The sequence below is a fragment of the Marmota marmota genome, unplaced genomic scaffold, assembly GCF_001458135.2.
Source record: "Marmota marmota marmota unplaced genomic scaffold, marMar, whole genome shotgun sequence".
Lineage (NCBI taxonomy): Eukaryota > Metazoa > Chordata > Mammalia > Rodentia > Sciuridae > Marmota > Marmota marmota.
The window spans coordinates 38651249-38674598 of NW_025999900.1; the positions used below are offsets into that span (position 1 = coordinate 38651249).

Here is a 23350-nt window from a genome sequence, read left to right on the forward strand (position 1 = left end):
GTAAATGCAAATATGTAATACAGGTACTAATGAATTATCTAGTAAACTTAGAATTTGTGGATAGAACTTGAATTTCTGTAAGCTACCCCATGTTACTGTGTACTTTCTGAAATGGGAGGTACTGTCCCATGAGAAAGAATTCTACCATAACTATGCTTATGTGTAATAATGAGCTAAACAATAAGATAGGCTATCAAATGTCATTTCAAAAATTACGCTAGGTCTGGGGTTGTGGCTCAGTGGCAGAGCGCTTGCCTCACATGTGTGACGCACTGGGTTTGATCCTTAGCACCATATAAAAATAAACAAAGATATTGTATCCATGTATAATTAAAAAAATATTTTTTAAAAAAACCTATTAAGGTAGATAGATGCAACTTGTTAATTTACCAGAATAAGTGAAAGTTGGGAAAAATGTGAGATGTTTTTAATATCCCTGTAACACCAGTATCTGGAGCTGATGTTTCATCTTTGGAACAGAATTAATGGAGGTCATCTCTTTATTGTAGAATGTTTACTTGAAATCACTTCAGGCATTTTGAAAGTTGCTTGTATAATCACCAGGACTGTAGTAGTAGTGTAATCTGTCTTTCTGTTTCATTTCCAGAGTGTTCAACCAGATTCTTCTTCGCCCAGGCATGTAAGTCACTCTTAAAATGGCTGTAATTCATTGTTCTTTAATAGTTATCAAAACCCCCTTCCCCTTTTTTTCCTTTTGGCATGTGTTGAATTGAATTAAGATTTATATTACTATTTTCTCATCTTAAGATTTGACAGATTATAGGTAATTTATTAGCATGAAATAAAATGACATTGTACTGGTGGACTCTAAATCTTGATTAAAACAAGCATAGCAATTCATTTTTGATAAAAGCCTCTTAGTAAGAGGTTATCAGTTAGACATGATTCATATAAACTCATGATTATTTGCATTTAATAAATTTTGAATAATAAATTGTGAATTAATACTGAAAAATAGATTTTTGAAGTGGGAAAAACTATGTTAATTTGCTCTGTTAATCACTAGGAATTGCAATAAAGAAGTGCAATACATTAGTTTGGTGTTAATACTTTTGGACTACATAATGAAAAGAAAACCTTATTACTTCTGTGACTTTACACAAAAATGTAATCTGCTTGGCACTGTTTTTATGACATGTGATCCTGTTTTAGATCTAACTTGAGCATTTATTTAGTGGTAAGACCAAAAGACATCTCTTTAATGTAATTCAGGAATAAGTTCCAACAACAGATTATGGTGATGCTTTCTTTCATGAATGTGATTGTTTTAAATCCTTGCTCACTAGATGCTAGTAACTGCCACCCCCCCTCCCCACCACCTAGTTGTGATAATAAAAATATATCCAGATTGACAAATATCCTCTGGAAAGCAAAATCTTCTCCCACTTCCTTCAGAACTACTCCTCTACTGTAATATCACTGTTTTTCTCTTGTGGTTCGTAAGTATCTTATTGGGAGACACTCTGAGACTATGTATCTGTTCTACTCATTTGTTTCACTTAGTATTACTGATGTTTCTTGCCTGACTCAGTTATCATTTGATGACTGGCAAATAGTGATTTTCTAATTCTATCATTCCTTCTACATTCATTAGTTTACTCTTTATTGAAACAAATAGCTCTTCATTCTGTCATTATGTATGTATTAGTGTGGATTCATAGATTATTTTTGTTTAGTGGATTATAATGTCACTTTAATACTTATTTTGATGCTCAAACTGTTCCTGATTCAGCCACTTGGAGCCCATCAAGCTGCCTTTTGTGTCCTTTTGACATATCCCTGTCATTCTTTAAATGTTTCCCTCCTTTTTCTAACAACAATTTTTTCTAGATTGATCATATACTTTTCCTACCTAACTCAAAACCAGTCTTTTCTTTATGAAGCTTCGATTCTTTTTCATGAAAAATGGTGTTGGTAAACTAAGGTCTAGATGCTACTTATCTCTCTTATATTGTCATTGCTTCTAGATCCTCTCAGTGGATAAAGATATGAAATACGTGTGTGTGCGTATACACATTTATATGCATATTAAAATAATTAGTTCATTTTGATATTTCTACTTTCAATCCAGTATCACAGGGTTCATTCTATTCTTCCTCCTTTCTGAATCTGTTATTCCTTTCTTTGATCATCAGAAACCTGGCTTTCATGTAGAAATATTTTGAGTCCTTAGAATATAAGCAATCAATGATCTCAGTAACTAGTGTTGACTCTTAAAATTAACTAAACTGACTTTTTAAAAATATGTCATTTGCAGGGTCATAATCGTATCATTGCTTACAGTAGACCAGTTTACTTCTGTTTATGTTGTGGTCTAATTTGGTTCTTGGATTATGGTAGCAGAAACCTTACTACAACCAAGTTCAAATTATATGGAATAACATTCACCAATCCACTGGTATTTGTATCAGCCAGGGATTTAGTTATAGGTAAGTCAGCTTTAAAGTATGTCTCATCTTAACATTACTTTATTTGTTTTCAAACAGTTCACTGATAAATAAATCAATTATATAGGTCAAATAGCTTGAATAAACTTATTTTGCTGTTTATTATAATCATCTCTGAGGAAAAAAACTGTGTAACTATTATGAGTAAGGAAACTTCTTGAACACAACACAAGGGAAAGTTGTGGGTTTTAAAAAAATCTGTATTTTAGGTTCTTATTATGTGAAAATGGTTGAAATAATTTATTGGTTCTTTTAAATTATACATGACATTAAGATTCATTTTGACATAATTATAAAAGCATAGAATATAACTTGCTCTAATTCAGTCCCCAGTACTTCCCCTTTTCTCTTCCCACCTTCCTCCCCTGTTCCCTTCCTTTTACTCCACTGTTATCTTTCAATGCTATTTACTTATTTTTTTTTAATTGTTTTCTTGTGAACATACATGATGGTGAGATTCACTGTGGTATATTCATAAATGTATATAGGAAAGTTAGGTCAGATTCATTCTACTGTTCTTTCTTCCCCCATTCCCTCAATACCAGTTGAAGTAATTTTAAAAGATATTGCTTATAGGTGAAAGATTTTATTTAATACCCAGTTATGTAGAGATAAATAAATTTAAATATCTTTTTTTAAAAATATTTTTTAGTTGTAGGTGGACATTTTATTTATGTATATGTGGTGCTGAGGATTGAACCCAGGGCCTCTCATGCACTAGGCGAGTGCTCTACACTGAGCCACAACCCCAGCCCTAAATGATATCTTTTAAAAAAATTGCTAGTAGTTTATGTTAATGTTGGATTTCTTTGCATTGCTTGTGGTCTTTAAGTGAATAAAAGGATGAATACAGTATATTTTTAATATACTATTCTTTCTTTCCATAGTGTTTACACTCTGTTTCCCAATAGTGTTTTTCATTGGCCTTCTGCCTCAGGTGAATACATTTGTAATGTACCTTTGTGAACAATTGGATATTCATATTTTTGGTGGTAATGGTGAGTACTCTTTATAAAAATTGTAGATTACAGTATTTAAGCATAGCTTAACAAATAGGGGACAGTTACAGCCTTTAGAACTGTTATTGGTGTTAAATTTATTTAAATACTATGATATGGACTTAGTATATAGGTGGTTTATAAAAGGAGTTTTGTCATGATTTACAAACTTGCAACAAGGTATTAGACTTTAATATCTCATAAAGAAAGTTTTTTCTGTAAATTTTCTTTTATGATCACAATATAAGAGTACAGTAAAAAAATCTATGTATTTTTAAAATAAATCCTAGCTATCTTAATCATTCATTCTTCCTTATAACTAGTAATTCCATTGGATCTATTTGTTGTTATTGTTAGTAGTCAGATCTACACTTTTTTGTGTGAGAATTAATCAATACACAGGAATATAGATTTACTTCTGTGGGTACCTAGTTCTTTTTACATAGACTGATATCATTCAGTGATTAATTCATACATCTCCAGTTTGTTTTCAGGCTTCTGCATAACTTATGTTCCAAACTTTCTGGATCTAAGCCACATTCTTGAAGTATAATATAGATTTAACTTTTTCTGCTCTGCTTAATTGTTCATTACTCCTGAGATAAATATACTTTACCTTGCATTAGCGATTTGAGAATAGTAAATCTTTGTCAGGTCAAAATCTTTTGAAAGAATAGAATGAAGTAACAATTTTTAAAAGTCAAATGAGTAGATAATAATATACTAGTATTATAGGACATTTTAATAGTTTAAATGCTTTTTGGTGACTTTTAAAGTGTTTTCCATAGATGTTTATAAAGTATTGATTTCTTTTTTCTTTATTCTCTAGCTACTACAAGCCTGCTTGCAGCACTTTACAGTTTTATCTGTAGCATTGTGGCAGTAGCCTTATTGTATGGATTATGTTACGGAGCTTTAAAGGTGAGCAATAAATTATAGTTCTTTTTTTTTAAAAAGTTTATTTTTTAGTTATAGGTAGACACAATATCTATATTATTTTTATGTGGTTTTGAGGATCGAACCCAGTGCCTCATGCATGCTAGGCGAGCACTCTACCTCTGAGCTACAACCCCAGCCCAAGGTTACATTTCTTTATGAAGATTTTTTTTTTAATTTATTTTTTTTATTGGTTGTTCAAAACATTATAAAGCTCTTGACATATCATATTTCATACATTAGATTCAAGTTGGTTATGAACTCCCAATTTTACCCCAAATACAGATTGCAGAATCACATCGGTTACACATCCACATTTGTACATACTGCCATATTAGTAACTGTTGTATTCTGCTACCTTTCCTATCCTCTACTATCCCCCCTCCCTCCCCTCCCATCTTCTCTCTCTACCCCATCCACTGTAATTCATTTCTCTCCTTGTTTATTTTCCCATTCCCCTCACAACCTCTTACATGTAATTTTGTATAACAATGAGGGTCTCCCTCCATTACCATGCAATTTCCCTTTTCTCTCCCTTTCCATCCCACCTCATGTATCTGTTTAATGTTAATCTTTTCTTCCTGCTCTTCCTCCCTGCTCTGTTCTTAGTTGCTCTCATTATATCAAAGAAGACATTTGGTATTTGTTTTTTAGGGATTGGCTAGCTTCACTAAGCATAATCTGCTCTAGTGCCATCCATTTCCCTGCAAATTCTATGATTTTGTCATTTTTTAGTGCTGCGTAATACTCCATTGTGTATAAATGCCACATTTTTTTTATCCATTCATCTATTGAAGGGCATCTGGGTTGGTTCCACAGTCTAGCAATTGTGAATTGTGCTGCTGTGAACATCGATGTAGCAGTATCCCTGTAGTACGCTCTTTTAAGGTCTTCAGGGAATAGTCCAAGAAGGGCAATAGCTGGGTCAAATGGTGGTTCCATTCCCAGCTTTCCCAGGAATCTCCATACTGCTTTCCAGATTGGCCGCACCAGTTTGCAGTCCCACCAGCAATGTACAAGAGTACCCTTTTCCCCACATCCTCTCCAGCACTTGTTGTTGTTTGACTTCATAATGGCTGCCATGAAGATTGTTTTAAATTGACTAAAATTGTTTTTCCCCCTGGTGCCAATTTATCATTAATTTCCATTGTGTTCATGTGCTAAATGCTATTCTTTTTTTTTTTTTTTAAGAGAGAGAGAGAGAGAGAGAGAGAGAGAGAGAATCTTTTAAATATTTCTCAGTTTTCGGCGGACACAACATCTTTGTTTGTATGTGGTGCTGAGGATCGAACCCGGGCCGCACGCATGCTAGGCGGGCGCGCTACCGCTTGAGCCACATCCCCAGCCCTAAATGCTATTCTTTTTAAAAATTTTTTTGTTTGTTCTTTTTAGATATCCATGACAGCACAGTGTATTTTGACATCTTATATGCACATGGAGTATAACTTATTCTAGTTAGGATCTCATTCTTGTGGTTGTACATGATGTGGAGTTTCACTGGTGTTATATTCGTATGTGAATATAGGAAAGTTATGTCCAATTCATTCTATTGCCTTTCCTAGCACTATCCCTACCCCTTTCCCTTCATTCCCCTTTGTCTAATCCACTGAACTTCTGTTCTTCCCCTCCCAACTTGTTCTGCGTTAACATCCCCATATCAGAGAGAACATTCAACCTTTGGTTTTGGGGGATTGGCTTATTTCACGTTATTCTTATTTTCATTTTCTTTGAATTTGAAAGAAATTTAATAGATTATTAAAAGAATTTTTTTCTGTATTAACCATGGGTTAGTATTAGAAATGGATTATCAAAAACCAGGCTCATCTGGGATGGGGTGAGCATGGTAATCACAGAATATGCTATATATTTAGTTACGAAGTTATATAACTACTATTTTTTATATTAAGGTTTCTTTAAAGTTGTAAGAATAAGTTCAAGGTCTACAATTTAAGGTACATGCTAGTAAAAATTAATTTGCTAGAATTTAATGCCATTTTAGTGTAAGCATCTGAATGAGCCTATGAGCTCTCTTTAAAAATACTGTCACCAAGGGCTGGAGATGTAGCTCAGTGGTAGAGCACTTGTTGAGTATACATGAAACCTTGAGTGTGATGCCTATTACCACATGCTCTAAAGTCACCAAATTGTCTTGTTTTAACTAATACACAATTTTGTTTATTTTCAGTATTTTTATTGGTACATTATAGTTTTACAAAATGGGGTTTATTGTTGCATGTTTGTGCATGCACACAATATAACAAAATAATTTAGTCAATATCATTCCCTGGTATTTTCCCTCCCCGTTTTCTCCTCCCTTCCCCTTTCCTCTATTTATCTCCCTTTGAAGATCAAACCCATCTTTCTTTTCCTATTTCCTCTCTAACTTACATTTAAGAGAGCAAACTTATGAACCTGTGTCACCAAATTGTAAGCATGAAAATCTTAAGGTTTTTTTTTATATATTTATTTTTTAGTTGTAGTTGGATACAATACCTTTATTTGTTTACTTATTTTTATGTGGTGCTGAGAATCGAACCCAGGGCCTTGCATGTGCTAGGTGAGTGCTATACCGCTGAGCCACAACCCTAGCCCCCCCCCTTTTTTAATAGAGATTTACAGTCCCTTACATATAATTTCTGAGATTTGTTTGTTTTTTGTGGTTAATGCAAGGCAATTAGAGAATGGTTAGGGTTGAAATAATTATGAAGAATGACTCACAGCATTTTTCTTTGCTTCATTTATTCTGTAGTGTTTATGGGTCACTTACTGTGTGTCAAGAACAATGCAAAAAGCCATTTCCTGCTGGTTTTGTGGGGTTTTTTTTGCTTGTTAGTTTGTTTGTTTTTGGTCTTCTTTTGGTAGTGCTGAGGATCAAATGCACAGCACATACATTCTAGGCAAGCAAGTGTTCTACCACTGAGCCACATCCCCAGGTCCATTTCTCACTTCCAAGGAATTTATATGTTAGTTGGGATTACTAAGTCAAGGAACATATTTAGTATAGGGTAACAAAGGCTATGAAAACAGAATGCTGTGGTTATATAAATTGACATTAAAAGGGAATAAAGACCATTTTCTAGGAGGATGATTTTAACCAAATTTTGAAGGACAAGTAAGAATTAGCTAGTTGAAACAGAGAATACAGAGCCATGAATTTGGGAAAAAAGTGTTGTAAAGGAAAACAGCAACTAATTTTGGAGTTGCTAGAATTTGGGTACACGAGGGAAGATGGTCTTCATTAAGGCTAAAAAGGTAATCAAGGACTAAATTATGAAATACCCTGTATTCTGAATGTGTTGGTCTAAAGATGGGAGATTATCATCAGTGTATTTGAGATAGGACAGGAAATGATTAGAGTTGCATTTTACAAAGATTACTCTTTCTCATACATCTGTTTACTTTATTATTCTACAGATTCTCTTTCCTGCATACATCTTGTTTTCTCCTCATACATCTTGTTTTCTCCTTTGCTTTCTGATGTATTAATCTTTCATTCTTGAACTCATGCAAATTTGCATGTTTTTTAACTTCTCAGCACATTCAAATGTGTCAGAAGTTCAGTTTATGGTTCCACCACTTCACTGGACAGTTGAAACACTGAATGCCTTAGCTTCCTTATCCATAAATTGGGAGTAATAGTGTGTGTTTCCAAAGGTTACTGTTAAAATTATTTAGGAAATATTTACAAATACCTAGGAATGGGGCTGTACATACACTATTTAATATGATGATGATGAGGTTTTGATTTAGCCATTACCAAAATGTCTATGTTGTGATTAGAATAATTTCCAAGAGTATTTGGGCATGGGGAGGCAAGTTGAGTAAAAAACTACCGTACTCCTATCATTTTCCATTCTGAAATTCCCTGAGAAAGACAAAGGATTAGAATGTTATCCATCACATAGAACATACCTGTGAACTATTCCTGTTACCAGGGTTGTCCACTCTATGCCATATATCATGCTAGTATTATCCAGAGATAACTTCAGTGCCACAGGGCTAACATGACACCTGCCTGTGTTTGGTTGTCCTTGAAAGCTTATCCTTTCTATTATTTCCTTGTGGGAATATGCATTCATTCTATCAGGTAATAGTTATTGAATGTTGCTCAGTGCTCTGGAAATTATAATAGTATGGTATATATTACATGAGTAAAATGTTTGTACTGTGTAAGTAGCATGTAAGACACCAAGATATTCTTTGGCCTAATGTGTTCTATCTTGATACCTGGTCCTCCTATTCCATTGTTATATATAATGAATTTACCAAGTTATTTTATTCTTCAAAAAAAGAACACATAATTTACTATACATGCTATTTAAAATATTAACCAATGGTAGTAGCAAGCATCAAAAGCAAAATTTTCCCAGTAAATGAATAGAGCTTTAATAACAAAAGAAATCTGGCTCATATCTGGCAGTGAGAGTGGGGAGGAGCCATTGCCCTCCCTGCAGCCTGTGAGGTACGCCCACAGCGCCAGGCCAGCACCAGGCCAGCGGCAGCGGGAGTGAACCAGAGCCACCCAGCCGCAATGTCACTGTTGTTCAGCTGGGTGGCCAAGGTGCCCGAGATCTTCAGTTCCATACCCATCCGCCAAGCTAGGAAGATCGCCCGCCAGGAGGAACTGCAGATCGCCCACCAGGAGGAGCTGCACTGCCTCTGGGAGTTTGACAACACATTTGCCAAGAAGTTCATGGTGCTCTTTTGTGATAGCTCACAAGAAGGCCCCGCCAGAGCTGATCGACGAGCGCATTGAGAAGTTCAACCACGTTAGCTGCAGCCAGCTGGCTGACTGGAACCGGGCACCAGAACCCCCGCTGGCCCATGCGCAAGGAGTTTCAGGATGCTGGCCTCCGAAGCAGCAGTTTCTTCAGTTCTTTTGAAGAAAATGACATTGAGAACCACCTAATTAGTGGATACAATATTGTGCAGCCAATAAATATTGAGGGAAATCGAACTATGCTCTTCATGATTGGCCAGTCTGAAGTTTACTTCCTCAGTCCTGACAACAAAAAAAATAGCACTGGAAAAAAAATTTAAGGAGATATCCTTTTGCTCTCAGGGCATTAGACATGTGGACCACTTTGGGTTTGTCTGCTGGGAGTCTTCGGGAGGTGGTGGCTTCCATTTTGTCTGTTATGTGTTCCAGTGTACAAATGAAGCTCTGGTTGATGAAATCATGATGACCCTGCAACAGGCTTTCACAGTGGCTGCAGTGCAGCAGACTGCAAAAGCTCCAGCCCAGCTGTGTGAGGGCTGCCCCTTGCAGGCCCTGTACAAGCTCTGTGAGAGGATAGAGGGAATGAATTCTTCCAAATCCAAACTAGAACTCCAAAAACACCTGACAACATTAACTAATCAGGAACAGGCAACTATTTTTGAGGAGCTTCAGAAATTGAGATCAAGGAGTGAGCAGCAAGAAAATGAATTGATCATTTCTTTTCTGAGATATTTGTATGAAAAGAAGCAGAAAGAACACATCCACGTCAGGGAGATGAAGCAGGCATCATAGATTGCCGCAGAAAATATTGGAAGTGAATTGCCAGCCAGTGCCACTCTATTTAGGCTAGATATGCTGAAAAATAAAGCAGAGAGATCTTTAACAGAGTCTTTAGAAAGTATTTTGTCTCAGGGTAATAAGACCAAAGGCCTGCAGGAAAACTCTACCAGCGTGGATCTGGACACCTCTGTGTCTAGCACATTAAGTAACATCAGCAAAGAGCCATCAGTGGGTGATAAGGAGGCCTTGCCCATCTCTGAGAGTTCTTTCAAGCTCCTTGGCTCTTTCAATGACCTGTCCAGTGATTTAGAGGGCCACTTCGCAGAAAAGCCTGCTTCGCTTTCCCCCAGCAGACCTTCAGGAGGCGAGCAAACACCCTGATGTCATTTACCGGTGGGATGCCCAGAACTTCCAGAGTCCACTCAGGGGTCTCCAGGTGTCTTTCAGAGAAAACTTATGAGGTTATCACTCAGTGAGCACAGAGATGCCTCACAAATGAAAGGACCTTGAATCCAAAGCAAACCACATCAGTGACTCTGGTGGGACCCCAGTGAAGACCCAGCGGCACTCATGGAGGCAGCAGATATTCCTGCGTGTGGCCACCCCACAGAAGGCATGCATCTCCCCTGACAGATATGAGGATTATTCAGAGCTGGGAGAGGTCTCCTTTAGAACCAGTATGTAAAGATGGACCCTTTGGCCCTGTACCAGAGGAAAAGAAGAGGACATCATGGGAGCTTCATGAGCTGTGGAAAAGGCTATTCTGCGACAGGTACTGCTCCTCAGAATGGAGAAGGAAAATCAGAAGCTACAAGCCTCTGAGAATGACTTGCTGAACAAATGCCTGAAGCTCGATTATGAAGAAATCATTCCTTGTCTTAAAGAAGTAACTACAGTATGGGAAAAGATGCTTAGCACTCCAGGAAGATCAAAAATTAAGTTTGATATGGAAAATATGCACTTAGCGGTTGGACAAGGTGTGCCTTGTCATCATCAGGGTGAAATCTGGAAATTTCTAGCAAAGCAGTTCCACCTTAAACATCCGTTTCCCAGTAAACAGCAGCCAAAGGATGTACCCTACAAAGAGCTCCTAAAGCAGCTAACCTCCCAGCAGCACGCCATTCTTATTGACCTCGGGCAAACCTTTCCAACACATCTGTACTTCTCTGCCCAGCTTGGAGCAGGGCAACTGTCACTTTACAACATTTTGAAGGCCTACTCACTTCTAGACCAGGAAGTAGGTCTAGCCTCAGCTAGACCTCAGCTTTGTGGCAGGCATTTTGCTGCTTCATATGAGTGAGGAAGAGGCGTTTAAAATGCTCAAGTTTTTGATGTTTGACATGGGACTGCGGAAGCAATATCTGCCAGACATGATAATTTTACAGATCCAGATGTACCAGCTCTCGTGGCTTCTCCATGACTACCACAGAGACCTCTATGATCACCTAGAGGAGCACAAGATCGGCCCCAGTCTCTGTGCTGCACCCTGGTTCCTCACCATGTTCACTTCTCAGTTCCCACTGGGCTTTGTAGCCAGATTCTTTGATATGATCTTTCTTCAAGGGTCAGAGGTCATATTTAAAGTGGCTCTAAGTCTTTTGGGAAGCCATAAGCCCTTGATTCTGCAGCATGAAAACTTAGAAACCTTAGTGGACTTTATCAAAAACACACTACCTAACTTGGGGTTGGTACAAATGGAGAAGACCATCAATCAGGTGTTTAAGATAGACATCGACAAACAGTTATAGGCTTATGAAGTTGAGTACCATATACTTCAAGAAGAACTTATTGATTCCTCTTCTCTCAGTGACAACCAAAGAATGGATAAATTAGAGAAAACCAACAGCAGCTTACGCAAACAGAACTTTGACCTCCTTGAGCAATTGCAGGTGGCAAATGGTAGGATCCAGAGCTTTGAAGCAGAGTAGAGAAGCTCCTGATTAGTGAGAGCAAGATGAAGCAGGCCATGTTGGTGCTGGAGCTGGAGAGATCCGCCCTGCTTCAGATGGTGGAGGAGCCGCAGAGGCAGCCTACAGAGCCAGGCACTAGGGAGCCAGAGCCAGACTGCACCCAGCCTGAGGCCTCGGGGGACTAATGGTTCTGGAGAAATTGTACACTATTTCAACACTGTCCAGGCCTTAACTAGGAGAGACAGAAGATGCTAGAGGGAGAAAACAAAGCGTGAAGCAAACGTCTCAGGGAGGAAACTGGCTTGCCAACATGCAGATTCTTTTGAGTTCAAACTTGCAATTCAGAGGGCCCATGTCACAGTTTTTTTATTGTTTCAGGTTGTGATTCGTCTCTTCTCCAGCTTGATTATTGTACTTAGTAACTTTAGATGGCATGGACGGGAATAAATGGACCTTTTCTTTTCCTGGTTATTTCCTCTTTGAGTAGCACTGTGTTGTAAAGAGCATTTGTAATACTGGGTTCCAGAAGCAGGAGTGGGTCAAAGATGATCCCTCAGGCAAAGTATGGGTCTGTCATTCAAGAGAGGGTTTGCGTGACCACACCCTTTGTCACCAGTGAGGTACAGTTGGCCCTTGTCTATTCTTATTATGAAAACCTAAGATGACCCTGGGGAAGATCTGAAATTGATTTATTTAAATTGGACATCTTGATCACTTTTAAGTAAACCTGGCTACTATCCTTGGTATTTAAAAGGAAGTTTGTCTTTTTAAAATAGTTGAGTATTTCCATACAAATTTGCTGGTCTTTTAAGTGTAGTTGATCAAAGTCATGGTAGATAATATTTTAAGGGAAATCACCAGTGTTTAGACTCCAACTGTGTGGCTGGCATGTTGCCTGCAGTTGGGCAGCCTGAGGTGTTTGCTTCTTCATGGAGGTTGCATTTCATACTATGGAGTCATGTATTTATCCTTTCCTATTGTATGATGTACTGCAGCCACGTGTTCTTTTGAGTCAACGTCTTTTTGAACTCTTTTGAGTTCTTTTCACCCCTTGGATATCTAGTTCCTTGTAGAAGGAGCAGGACCCATCGAGATTTTTAGGGATGTCCAAGATTATGGGACTTTTAAAAAGAGATCAGTCTGAACTTGCAATCAGATATATGGCAGCTGACAGTTTTCCAGAGGTAGAACATGTGTTTTGAACAGAATTCACAACTCAACAGCAACTCGCTCCCTCAGGATGATGAGGACTTATGTCTTCTAGCAAAATGCTGTTCATAGTTGCCCTGATTTCAGCTGGTCACTGTGTAAGGCCCCTTCCCTGTGATCTCAGAATGGGTTATTTTCTTACAAAGAATTAGAGAAGAACTGTGCAGGCACAGCTTACTTCCCTGACAGCAGAATCATTTCTGGTCTTATGTTTCTTGGGAGTTTCTTTTGACTCTTGTGGTGGTAGGGTCTCTTTTAAGTCCTGGATGAAAGGAGGGATTGCTATAGTTGGAGTCATTTGAATCTCCTGGCCATTTCAAAGGGAGACCAAAATGCTGTCCCCTGTGCCTGAATGGTTGGTTGGCATTTGAGAGTCCTTCCTGTTCCTCTGGGTCAGAGAATAGTGGATGTCATGTTCCTTTGAGTCATGGTTTACCAAGATGACACAGTAAAGTCTAGAAGCTGCTATCCCAAGTGGTTCCACTGGATAGCTTGGAGGAATGAGAGCTTCTTTCCACGTCATATTTTACTATTTGAATGTTTCATAATGTTGAATTTTGGACATCTTACTACCCTTATTAAAAAATATTAACTCTGCATTAAGTAAGAAATAAGAAAGCAGTAAAACAATAAATAATCTAAAAAAAAAAAGAAGTCTGGAACTTTATTACTGAGAGAAATCTAGCAGCTAGATTCTAGCTCATGAGAAAGTAACAAATCTAAATTTATTTGGAATAAAATGCAACTAATAATATGACCAAAACATTTTTAAAATTTAAATTCATTGATTCTTTCCAAAATACTGACATAAAAAGATTCTATTATAAATTAGAAGTTTATTGTTCTGTTACATTTTTTTCTCAACAGGATTCATGGGATGGTCAACATATTCCAGTACTTTTCTCCATTTTTTGTGGCTTATTAGTGGCTGTATCCTATCATCTTAGCCGACAAAGCAGTGATCCATCTGTACTTTTGTAAGTGAAATCAATTGTTATTGTTAGAGAAATTTAAATAAGTTAACATTTCTTTTAAAGAACTCCCAAGACCTCTTTTCCCAATGCTTTTCCAAACTGCTGGTGGCCTAGTCTATCTATAATCCCTATTCAAAATATATTAACATTGGGTCAATTCTAACCATCTTTGCTGAAAATGTTAGGTTTTTTTCCCCTCCCAAGTATTAAAACTGTGTTTTAGTAAAAAGATTTTTACTGTATTGCTGTTTATGATATCTTTGACTTTTTAGGATTTTCTGTTTCCTTTTGATTAAATATACTTGGGTCACTTGGTTTTCTGTCATAAACTATCATTTGCATTACTTTTTTTCAGGTTATATATGTATTTTCTATTAATTATTTTCTCTTGATTTTTAAAAATGTAAAGCTCTTTGGTACAATCCAAGATTTTTCCAAAAACAGAAGAAAAAAATCCGGAAGACCCTCTGTCTGAAGTAAAAGACCCACTGCCTGAGAAACTTAGGAATTCTGTTGTAAGTTTCAGCTGTTTAATTCAACTATAAGTCTTAAATGTTAGACAGTTGATTTTATTGTATAATGAATACTTTTGAAAGTCTTTAGTAATTGGAAGAAAATATATAGTCCCATTGAGTGGGGTTAGTTGTACATTGTTGATTACCTTTACTCCAATTTTTAACATGCAAGTTGAACATCCTTAATTCAAAAAACCCCAAGTGCTCTAAAATTCAAAACTTTTGAGTGCCAGCATTATGCCACAGTGAAAAATACCAATCCTGACCACAAGGGATCAGTCACAGTTAAAATGTAGGTAAACTAAAAATAGTATTTAAAATTACCTTCAGGCCATCCTTCATATGAAACATAAATGAATTTTGGATCCCATCCTTAAGATATCTCATTAGGTAAATGCAAATATTCCAAAATAAGAAAAAATCCAAAACACTTCTGAACCTACTCATTTTGTCTAGGGGATACCCAACCTTCATAAGAAATGTTCATTCCTCAAACTTCGTTTCTAAGTAGAATAATATGGCATTTATTCATTTATTCATTTCCAGGTAAGGGAAAATGAAGTAATTTTATTGGTCATAGAATTTTTTTTCATCCTGTTTACACTAGACTAGACTAGACTCTGAAAGATGAATAAAATACTCCTTCTTTGTCCTTACTCATTGTCAAATGCAATCCAAAAATATTACATGGAAAATACCAGAAATAAATAATAGATAACTTTTAAATTGCATGCCATTCTGATTTGCATGATGAAATATCGCACCGTCTCAGTTGAGACAACCTCCCTCTGTCTAGTATGTCTATGTATATCTACTACCTGCCTGTTAGTCACTTAGTAGCCATCATGGTTAGCAATATAGTATATAGGGTTAGATATTGCCTATGATTTCAGGTATCCAGATAAGGGGGAAGTACTGTGTTAATGTAAATTAGATTCATTGCGTTTTTATTATTGATTAAAAAGTATGGACAGGCATATATCTCTAATTCCAGTGGCTTAGGCAGGAGGACAACAAGTTCAAGGCCAGCCCTGACAAATTAACCCGTTTTAAAATTAAATTTTAGAAAAGAACTAGGGATGTGGCTCAGTGGTAAAGCATTTCTGGGTTCAATCTCCAGTACCACACACACAAAAATAACTATGTCCTTGTAAGTGTCTTACTAGTCCTCTAGGGCGTTTTATTTACCAAGGGCAATTTGAAAAGTTTGTGCATTTTCCATGTTAAAGGAGAGAACAATAGCCAAATCTATCTTAATATACTTATGTAAATTCAGTAATTCTCTTACATTTCTAATTTAGTAAATTACAATATTGTTTATTTTCTTTGAGTAATTATTTGAAGATGAATTCTATAGATTCATATCTGTTTTATGGAACAGAACAGTATTCTCCAGTTTTTAGATTATTTCCATTGTGAAAGACAAAATTTACATAAGTATCAAATAGGACATACTTTTAACTATTAGCGGATAATAAACTAGAGAAACTTTAGAAATTCAAAACTACCTCAAGATATAATTGAAACAGTTTTTTTCTGACTTTAGTTTCCATGTTAGCAAAGGATATTTCATGTTAAGCATAAGATGAGGTTCTGAATCTAGTTTATATCAGAAATATCAAGAGGTTTCTGGGTTTTTCTACATGTGGAGCATTACTAATCTTGAAAATGCAAAATGTTCCTAAATTGATGCTTAAAATGTTTCAGATTTTGGAGCATTTTGAACTTTGGCTTTTTGTTTTAAGGATTCTCAATTGGTATAAAGTCTAGGTAAATATTCTTAAATGTGAAAGATTCCAAATTTTGAAATGGTCACAAGCATTTCAGTTAAGGGGTACTCAACCTGTATAATGTCTAAGGACATATGCATGTGGTTTTAACATTTCAAAAGACCAATGAAAATATAACTTACTAAAGGGAGATAACCTAAAAATGATATGATAACTTAAGTATCTAATTTCTTTTCTTCTATGTAAAACTCTTGACCAGTAGCGGGGAAAATACCTTCATTCTAAAAGACTATTGCAATATGTTTAGAGCATGCAAACTAGTTGTTTAATTTCCTTGACACTATAGATAAGGAAAGAAATTGAGGAAGAAAATAAGATTTACTATAATAATCATTATATTTAAGAAATATGTAGAAGTGTTAAAGAGTATCAGTGAAAAATTATTTCTCAAACGTTGCCAGTTGGGAATAAAAGACAGATTTCTGAAAAATTTTGTGTTATTATTTCTTTTTCTTGTTCCACAGAGTGAGCGTTTACAGTCTGACTTAGTGGTATGCATTGTAATTGGTGTGCTGTATTTTGCTATTCATGTAAGCACGGTGTTCACAGTATTACAGGTAAAGGAATCATTTTATTCTTTCAGTTGGGGGAAAATAACCTTTGAATTCATTTCTGATTTTGATTATATTGTTTGTCAATAGCACTGAAATATATGACTCTTCATTTGGTTTTAATATATATTTATTTTCTCATGCCTTTTCTGGGTCATGAATCTGAGAGTGGCTTAGTTAAGTAATCCCCAACTTAGGATCTTTTATGATATTGCAATCTTCTGAGGTTTGTTGTTTATAGGATTCAGTTCCTTTCCAGGTGGTCCTCCCCATAGCAGGCCTGAGTGTCCTCATGAAATGGGAACTGGTTTCCCCTGGAACAAGTGATCCTAGAGAAAAACAGAAGCTGTGCTTCTATAACCTGATATTGGAAATGACACATTGGTACTTGTGCCATATTCTATTGGTCATATAGACAAACCCTGGTATAATGTGGGAAGGAAATACCCACCAGGGAGCCAGGATCATAGGGACCATTTTGGAGGCTGACTACCACAGTCCACTCTCTAGCATCCATGACTTGCATCCCTCCCATATGCAAGATGCCCTTATTATCTTCTAAAAAACCCCAAAGTCGGGGGTGGGGTTATGGCTCAGCAATAGAGCGCTTGCCTCACACGTGCAAGGCCCTGGTTCGATCCTCAGCACCACATAAAAATAAATAAATAAAATAAAGTTAAAAAAAAAAAACCCGAAGTTTTATTTCTAGATAGCTGGAAAGCCTAGAACCTTATTATCTAATCAGGCTCAGATATGGAAGAGTTCCTTAAGGACAGTTCCTTCTCCCTGTGGGCCATGTCATTACCATAGTTACTGTAGATCCATATTTCCTTCTACCTGAAAGATTTACTAGAACATTTCTTATAGTATGAATCTGTAAATTCTTTCAGCCTTTGTATTTCTGAGAAAGTCCTTATCTCACCATTGGTTTTGAAAGATACTTTACTATGTGTAAAATTCTAAGAAGGCAGGTTTTTTTTCTTTCAGTATTTAAAAATGTTGTTGCATTGCTTCTGGCTTCCATTGCTTCTGATTTGAAAGCTGCTGTTACCTTTATTTAATTTTTTTGGTAATGGGATTGAACCCAGAGGTGCTTTTCCACTAAATCACATCTCCATCCCTTTTATTTTTATTTTGAGACAGGGTCTTACTAAGTTGCTTAGGGCCTTGCTTAGTTGCTGAGGCTGGCCTCAAACCTGTGATTCTCCTATCTCAGCCTCCAGAGTCCTTGGGATTATAATAGTCTTGTGCCACTACTCCTCACAAGTTATCTTTATTCCTCTGTAGATAACCTTTTTCCTTCCTCTATTTCTTGTAGGATTTTCTTTTATCATTAGTTTTGAATAATTGGATTATGATGTACCTTCATGTAGATTTCCTCATGTTTTTGTGTTTGGGGTTTAAACTTTTCATTAAATTTGGAAAATTTTAGCCTTCATTATTTCAGATGTTTTTGCCGTTCTTCTCCTCCTGCCTTTCCCAGCTTGCCACTTCCTCCACCCTGTCCTCACACTGTTTCATGAACTCCAAATATGTACAGCTTTGCCTTCCGAGAATATTTCAGTTATCAGATGCTCTGTTCATTTTCATCTTTTTTTCCCCCTGTGTTTAATTTTAAATGGTGTCATTGATAGGTCTTTAAATTCACTAATCTTTTTTTCTGTATATGTGTAATCTGTCATTAATCCCATTTCTTAAATCTCAGAATTATAATTTTTTATAATTTATCATTTTTAATCTCTAGAAGTTTATTTAGGTCATTAAAAAAAAAATATCTCCCTGGGCTGGGGTTGTAGCTTAGTAGTAGAGCACTTGCCTAGCATGTGTGAGGCAGTAGGTTCGATTCTTAGCACCACATAAAAATACATTTAAAGAAAGGTATTGTGTACATCTAAAAAAATTTTTTAAATAAAATACCAAAGCTTTTCTATGTCAAATAAAAATCAGAAATGTCCACCTTCCTTACTTGACTTTTTGAACATAAAATATTCTGTTACAACTCTTAATGTCCTTGTCTACTAATTCTAACATCTATATCACAGTTTAGTTCTTATTAACTGATTTTCTTACCCTCTCTAGGGGTCATAGTTTTCTGAGTCTGTGCACACTCAGTAATTTTTGATTGAATGTCATACTATAAATATTACATTTAGGTGTCAGATAATTTTGTATTTCCAGAAATATTCTTGAACTTTTTTCTGGAATACTGTTAAGCACTTTTTAATTTTAAGGTTTCTGAGGTAGGACTAGGGCCTCATGTGTAGTAGAGCTGGTATTCCCCACTACTGAGGAGAATATCCTTTTGAGGTCTCTTCTCAGTGCTCTGTGAATCTTTAGCTCTTTCAGTCTGGCTTGTGAGAGCAGGTACTCTCCTGCTCTATCTGAGTGCTAGATAATATCTCCATTCCCTTTGTGAGCTACTTTCCCTGCCCTTGTGTAGTTCCCTCACTTGCATGCAGTGGTATTTTCCTGAATATTCCAAGGGAACCCTCTGCAGATCTCCAGAGTTCTCCAGAGAACTCTTTTATACACTGTCTCTTCTGGTGAAGTCTAGCCACCTGATCTTTCTAAACTTTAGAGTTCCACATCCTTATCTCACAGTGTGCTTGGCTTTGCTTGGGTTCCCCTCCCTGTGGGACAACCTGGAGACCCAGGGCAGGAAGCTGGAGCAGTCATGCTCACCTCCTTTATTCCCTTCCTTCAGGGTTCAGGCTTATTTCCTGTGTCCCATCTGTCACAGACCATTGGGTCAAATGTTTTATTCAGTTCTGATAGTTTAATATGATTGTTTAATATAGAAGCAAAGACATAATTATTTAATTTTATTTAACATTTCAAACATTATAAAACTATTGGTCTGTGACCACTTCCAAACAAGTATGGTCCAGTGGGTCATCAAGGTGCAAATGGAGGCTCCTTCACATCCAAGTGGTTCCAGAATGTCTAAATGTGACTTACATAAAATATTTGAAGAGAGAATACTTGATTCCCTCTTTTGTACATAGAATTCAAATAATATACAGTGTGAAGGAACAAATAAAGTGGAATACTTTTTCTTTTTTTTTTCTGCTCTGCTCTCAGACTCAGTTTTACTCGGTTTATATCCTTTATCTCTGCTAGTTAAAACAACTTGATTACATTGCTCTGAAATTGTATATAACATTTTTGGGAGCAGGAAGCAGTACAACTCCAGTCACACTCTTATTGTACAGTAGTGTGAGACACCAAAGGAAGTAGTTTAAACATTTAAAATACCTGTAACATAAGAACAGTCATTATCTTTCATGGCTTGATTTTAATCAGCTTTATGTTTCATGCTACATAACTTAGAAATATAACTATGATAAATGTTTAGTTCTTAGGTTCTAAAACTGACTTTGCTGTTCTCTATTATCAAATGGAAAATTGCACCCCCAGTTGAGAGGTTCCAAAGTGAGTCTTAAAGTCACTCCTAATTTTCTCAACTCTTTTTCTTTTAAAGCCTGCTCTCAAGTTTGTGTTATATGCATTGGTTGGCTTTGTGGGTTTCGTAACCCACTATGTGCTGCCTCAAGTTAGGAAACAGCTACCATGGCATTGTTTCTCTCATCCTCTGCTGAAGACCGTAGAGTACAATCAGTATGAAGTTCGAAGTAAGTATTTCCTTAACACTTTTTTTTTTTATTAATACTAAGGTTGTGTTCTTTTTACTAGGCTGATAGATGACTAAGTATGTATCATTGCAAAACAGCTTGGCTATGCTTCTTGTCCTTAAATTTGAACCTATTAATGAATCAGATCTTTTTCAGGATGATGGTTTTCTTTTTGTTTGAGTGTTTGTTTGGGGGTTTTTTTTTTTTTTTTGGTAGTGGGGAATTGAAAAGGTCTTTGTTGTTATTTCTGCCAGAGACACTAGGTCCTACCAGAGTTTAAAAAACCAAACAAACAAACATTTTTTAATTTCTGTTTTTAGTTCAGATTTGGGATAAACTATAAAATGACTCAAAAAGAGATATGAGGCCTGTCTGTTTGGCAAGCTGTTGCTTCATTTTTCTTTCCTTTGTAAATATTCACTTCTTGTTCATTGGCCCCATGACCAGTGATATGCTATACTTCCTCATTTTAGAGAAACATATCTAAGTCATTTATTATTGTACCAGTGATGAAATAAACCAAAATTTTCTTCACAGACTTTTCTTTCAATTGTGAAATTGCTATAAAAGGAGAAATAAACCTCTCCGTCATTTGAAGATGCATTAACATTTTTAGAAAATTCTGAAGCCTTTGAAAACTTTCTGTAAAAAACTTGACTTTAGGGCTGGGGTTGTGGCTCAGTGGTAGAGCCTCACACACTTCATGTGTGAGGCCCTGGGTTTGATCCTCAGCGCCACATAAAAATAAATAAATAAAGGTATTGTGTCCATCTACAAGTAAAAGGAAAAAAATAAAAAACAAAACTTGACTTTATTTTCTCAAAGCAAATTTCCTGGGCCTTTTAGTGAAATTGATTGAAGCATGATGCCACTTTAACCTTCATCACCAGTTGGATCTGCAGGCGATAATACAACACTAATATGTAGATTGTATTAGCAGCACTGTGAGGACTTTTTACAAAATGTGTGCTCTTTAAATAAGGGAAAACAATATGAAATTGTGAGAATCAGTACTCACCCGTTCCCTGCATCATGGAAGTAACTCAGAATGAGATTTTTTTTATTAGCATTGCTTTTATACATAAATGACAGCAAATATATCTAATTTGTTTTAAAAAAGCACTTTTAATTAAATGCATAATTGACCATATTGTTTATTTCTAACTTAAAAGTCTGACTTTTTTATAAATTTTGCATCAACCTGATGTTTTTGAATTTTTGAAAGTACTAAATAGTAGTGAAATCATTTTTTTCTCCTACTGATTTTAGCAATTGAAAGAAAAATTATAATCATTAGAGAACTTATTAAAAGCCTGGAAATTGAGGCTGGGGCTCTGGCTCAGAAGTAGAGCGCTTGCCTACCATGCGTGAGGCACTGGGTTTGATCCTCAGCACCACATAAGTATAAAATAAAAATATTGTGTCCACCTATAACTAAAAAATAAATATTAAAAAAAGAAGCCTGGAAATATTGCTGTCAGGTAGCTGAAGAACCATGCATTAAATCTTTGATGTTATTCAAGATAGTTTATTGGAAATGAATGTGACTCTTACGAAGTATATGAATTCAAATAATAAATTCTCATTTAGATATTATAATTATATATGTATATGTGTATATGTCTATATCTTAATATTTTAAAAATAAATAATAGATATTTATTTGGGGACTTGGGGCAGCCTAATAATATTCAGTAAGCTTTTCTCTTTGAGATGTAGCAAAAAGTGAGAAAAAGTTAGTTAAAAACAGGTTTTAAGAATTAAAATTTAAGCCAGGCACAGTGGCCCATGCCTGTAATCCCAGCAACTCGGGAGGCTGAGGCAGGAGGATCATTAGTTCAAAAACCAGCCTCAGCAATATCGAGGCGCTGAGCAATTTGATGAGTCCCAGAAATGGGCTGGGTATGTGGCTTAGTGGTTGAGTGCCCCTGAGTTCAATTCCTGGTACCAAAAAAGAAAAAAAAAAAGAGAAAGAAAGAATTAAAGTTTAAAATGAAATTCATTTAAATATGTCATATCCAAATAGCACGTTGGTAAGTATTTCACAATCAAGAGTTGACAATGGTTAAAATACTAGATTTTTACATTTTTATTTATAGTGTAGAGCTAATTTGATTTGTGAGAGTTTCCTTTCTTGTCACATTGCTAGACTACTTTATACATTGGATGACACATGATCTTCTTGACTTACATTGCCTTGTTAGATGCAGCTACTATGATGTGGTTTGAAAAACTTCATGTGTGGCTTCTTTTTGTTGAGAAGAATATCATCTATCCACTGATTGTTCTCAATGAACTTAGTAGTAGTGCAGAGACAATTGCCAGTCCAAAGAAACTGGATACAGAGTAAGTACAATAATCTTCTAGTCTAAGTCTGACTCTTGGGGACTGTTTCTAACAACAGTATTACAATACAGTGTCTTCGGTTGTTGATCAAGGTCCAAATATCCATCGAGTGTCTCTGTGGTAATTGGCATTGTAAGGTGAAAAATTCAGGTGAAATTTTGTCTTTCACTTCCCTTTTTGAAACATCTACTGTTGTTCTTAGCAAATTCACTACTACAAACATCTCATTGTCAACTGATATTTTATGAGAGGACATTTATTAAGGTTAATTTTTAATATTAGATGACAGGTCTGGGAGATGGCTGGTTTTGTGTACTGTGTAAGTTGTACCATATAGATGGTCAGTTGCCTTCATGGTTATCCCATGGCCTATCCCCTACTGTAGATACATGTTTTGGAGTAAGTATTATGTTTTTCATGTGCTAAATGTAATTGACATTACAGTGATAGAAATACTTTGAAATTAGAGAACCAGATGATAGAATTACAATACTACCCATTTTTTAAAAATGTGCTTAGAC

At 36.1% G+C, this 23350-nt stretch overlaps 1 protein-coding gene and 1 pseudogene across 7 annotated transcripts in view; both read left to right on the plus strand.

Moving 5' to 3' along the window:
* Pcnx1 (pecanex 1) overlaps window positions 1-23350 on the plus strand; it is a 149547-nt gene that overhangs the window by 86162 nt on the left and 40035 nt on the right. For all 7 annotated transcript variants that reach the window (XM_048798891.1, XM_048798892.1, XM_015493498.2 and 4 more), the window contains 9 exons: window positions 608-640; window positions 2279-2450; window positions 3356-3466; window positions 4296-4387; window positions 13889-13998; window positions 14405-14510; window positions 16765-16857; window positions 20333-20483; window positions 22688-22829. In XM_048798891.1, coding sequence (XP_048654848.1) covers window positions 608-640; window positions 2279-2450; window positions 3356-3466; window positions 4296-4387; window positions 13889-13998; window positions 14405-14510; window positions 16765-16857; window positions 20333-20483; window positions 22688-22829 — 1010 coding nt within the window. The remainder of the gene's footprint in view (window positions 1-607; window positions 641-2278; window positions 2451-3355; window positions 3467-4295; window positions 4388-13888; window positions 13999-14404; window positions 14511-16764; window positions 16858-20332; window positions 20484-22687; window positions 22830-23350) is intronic.
* LOC107148793 lies at window positions 5911-12937 on the plus strand (annotated as a pseudogene).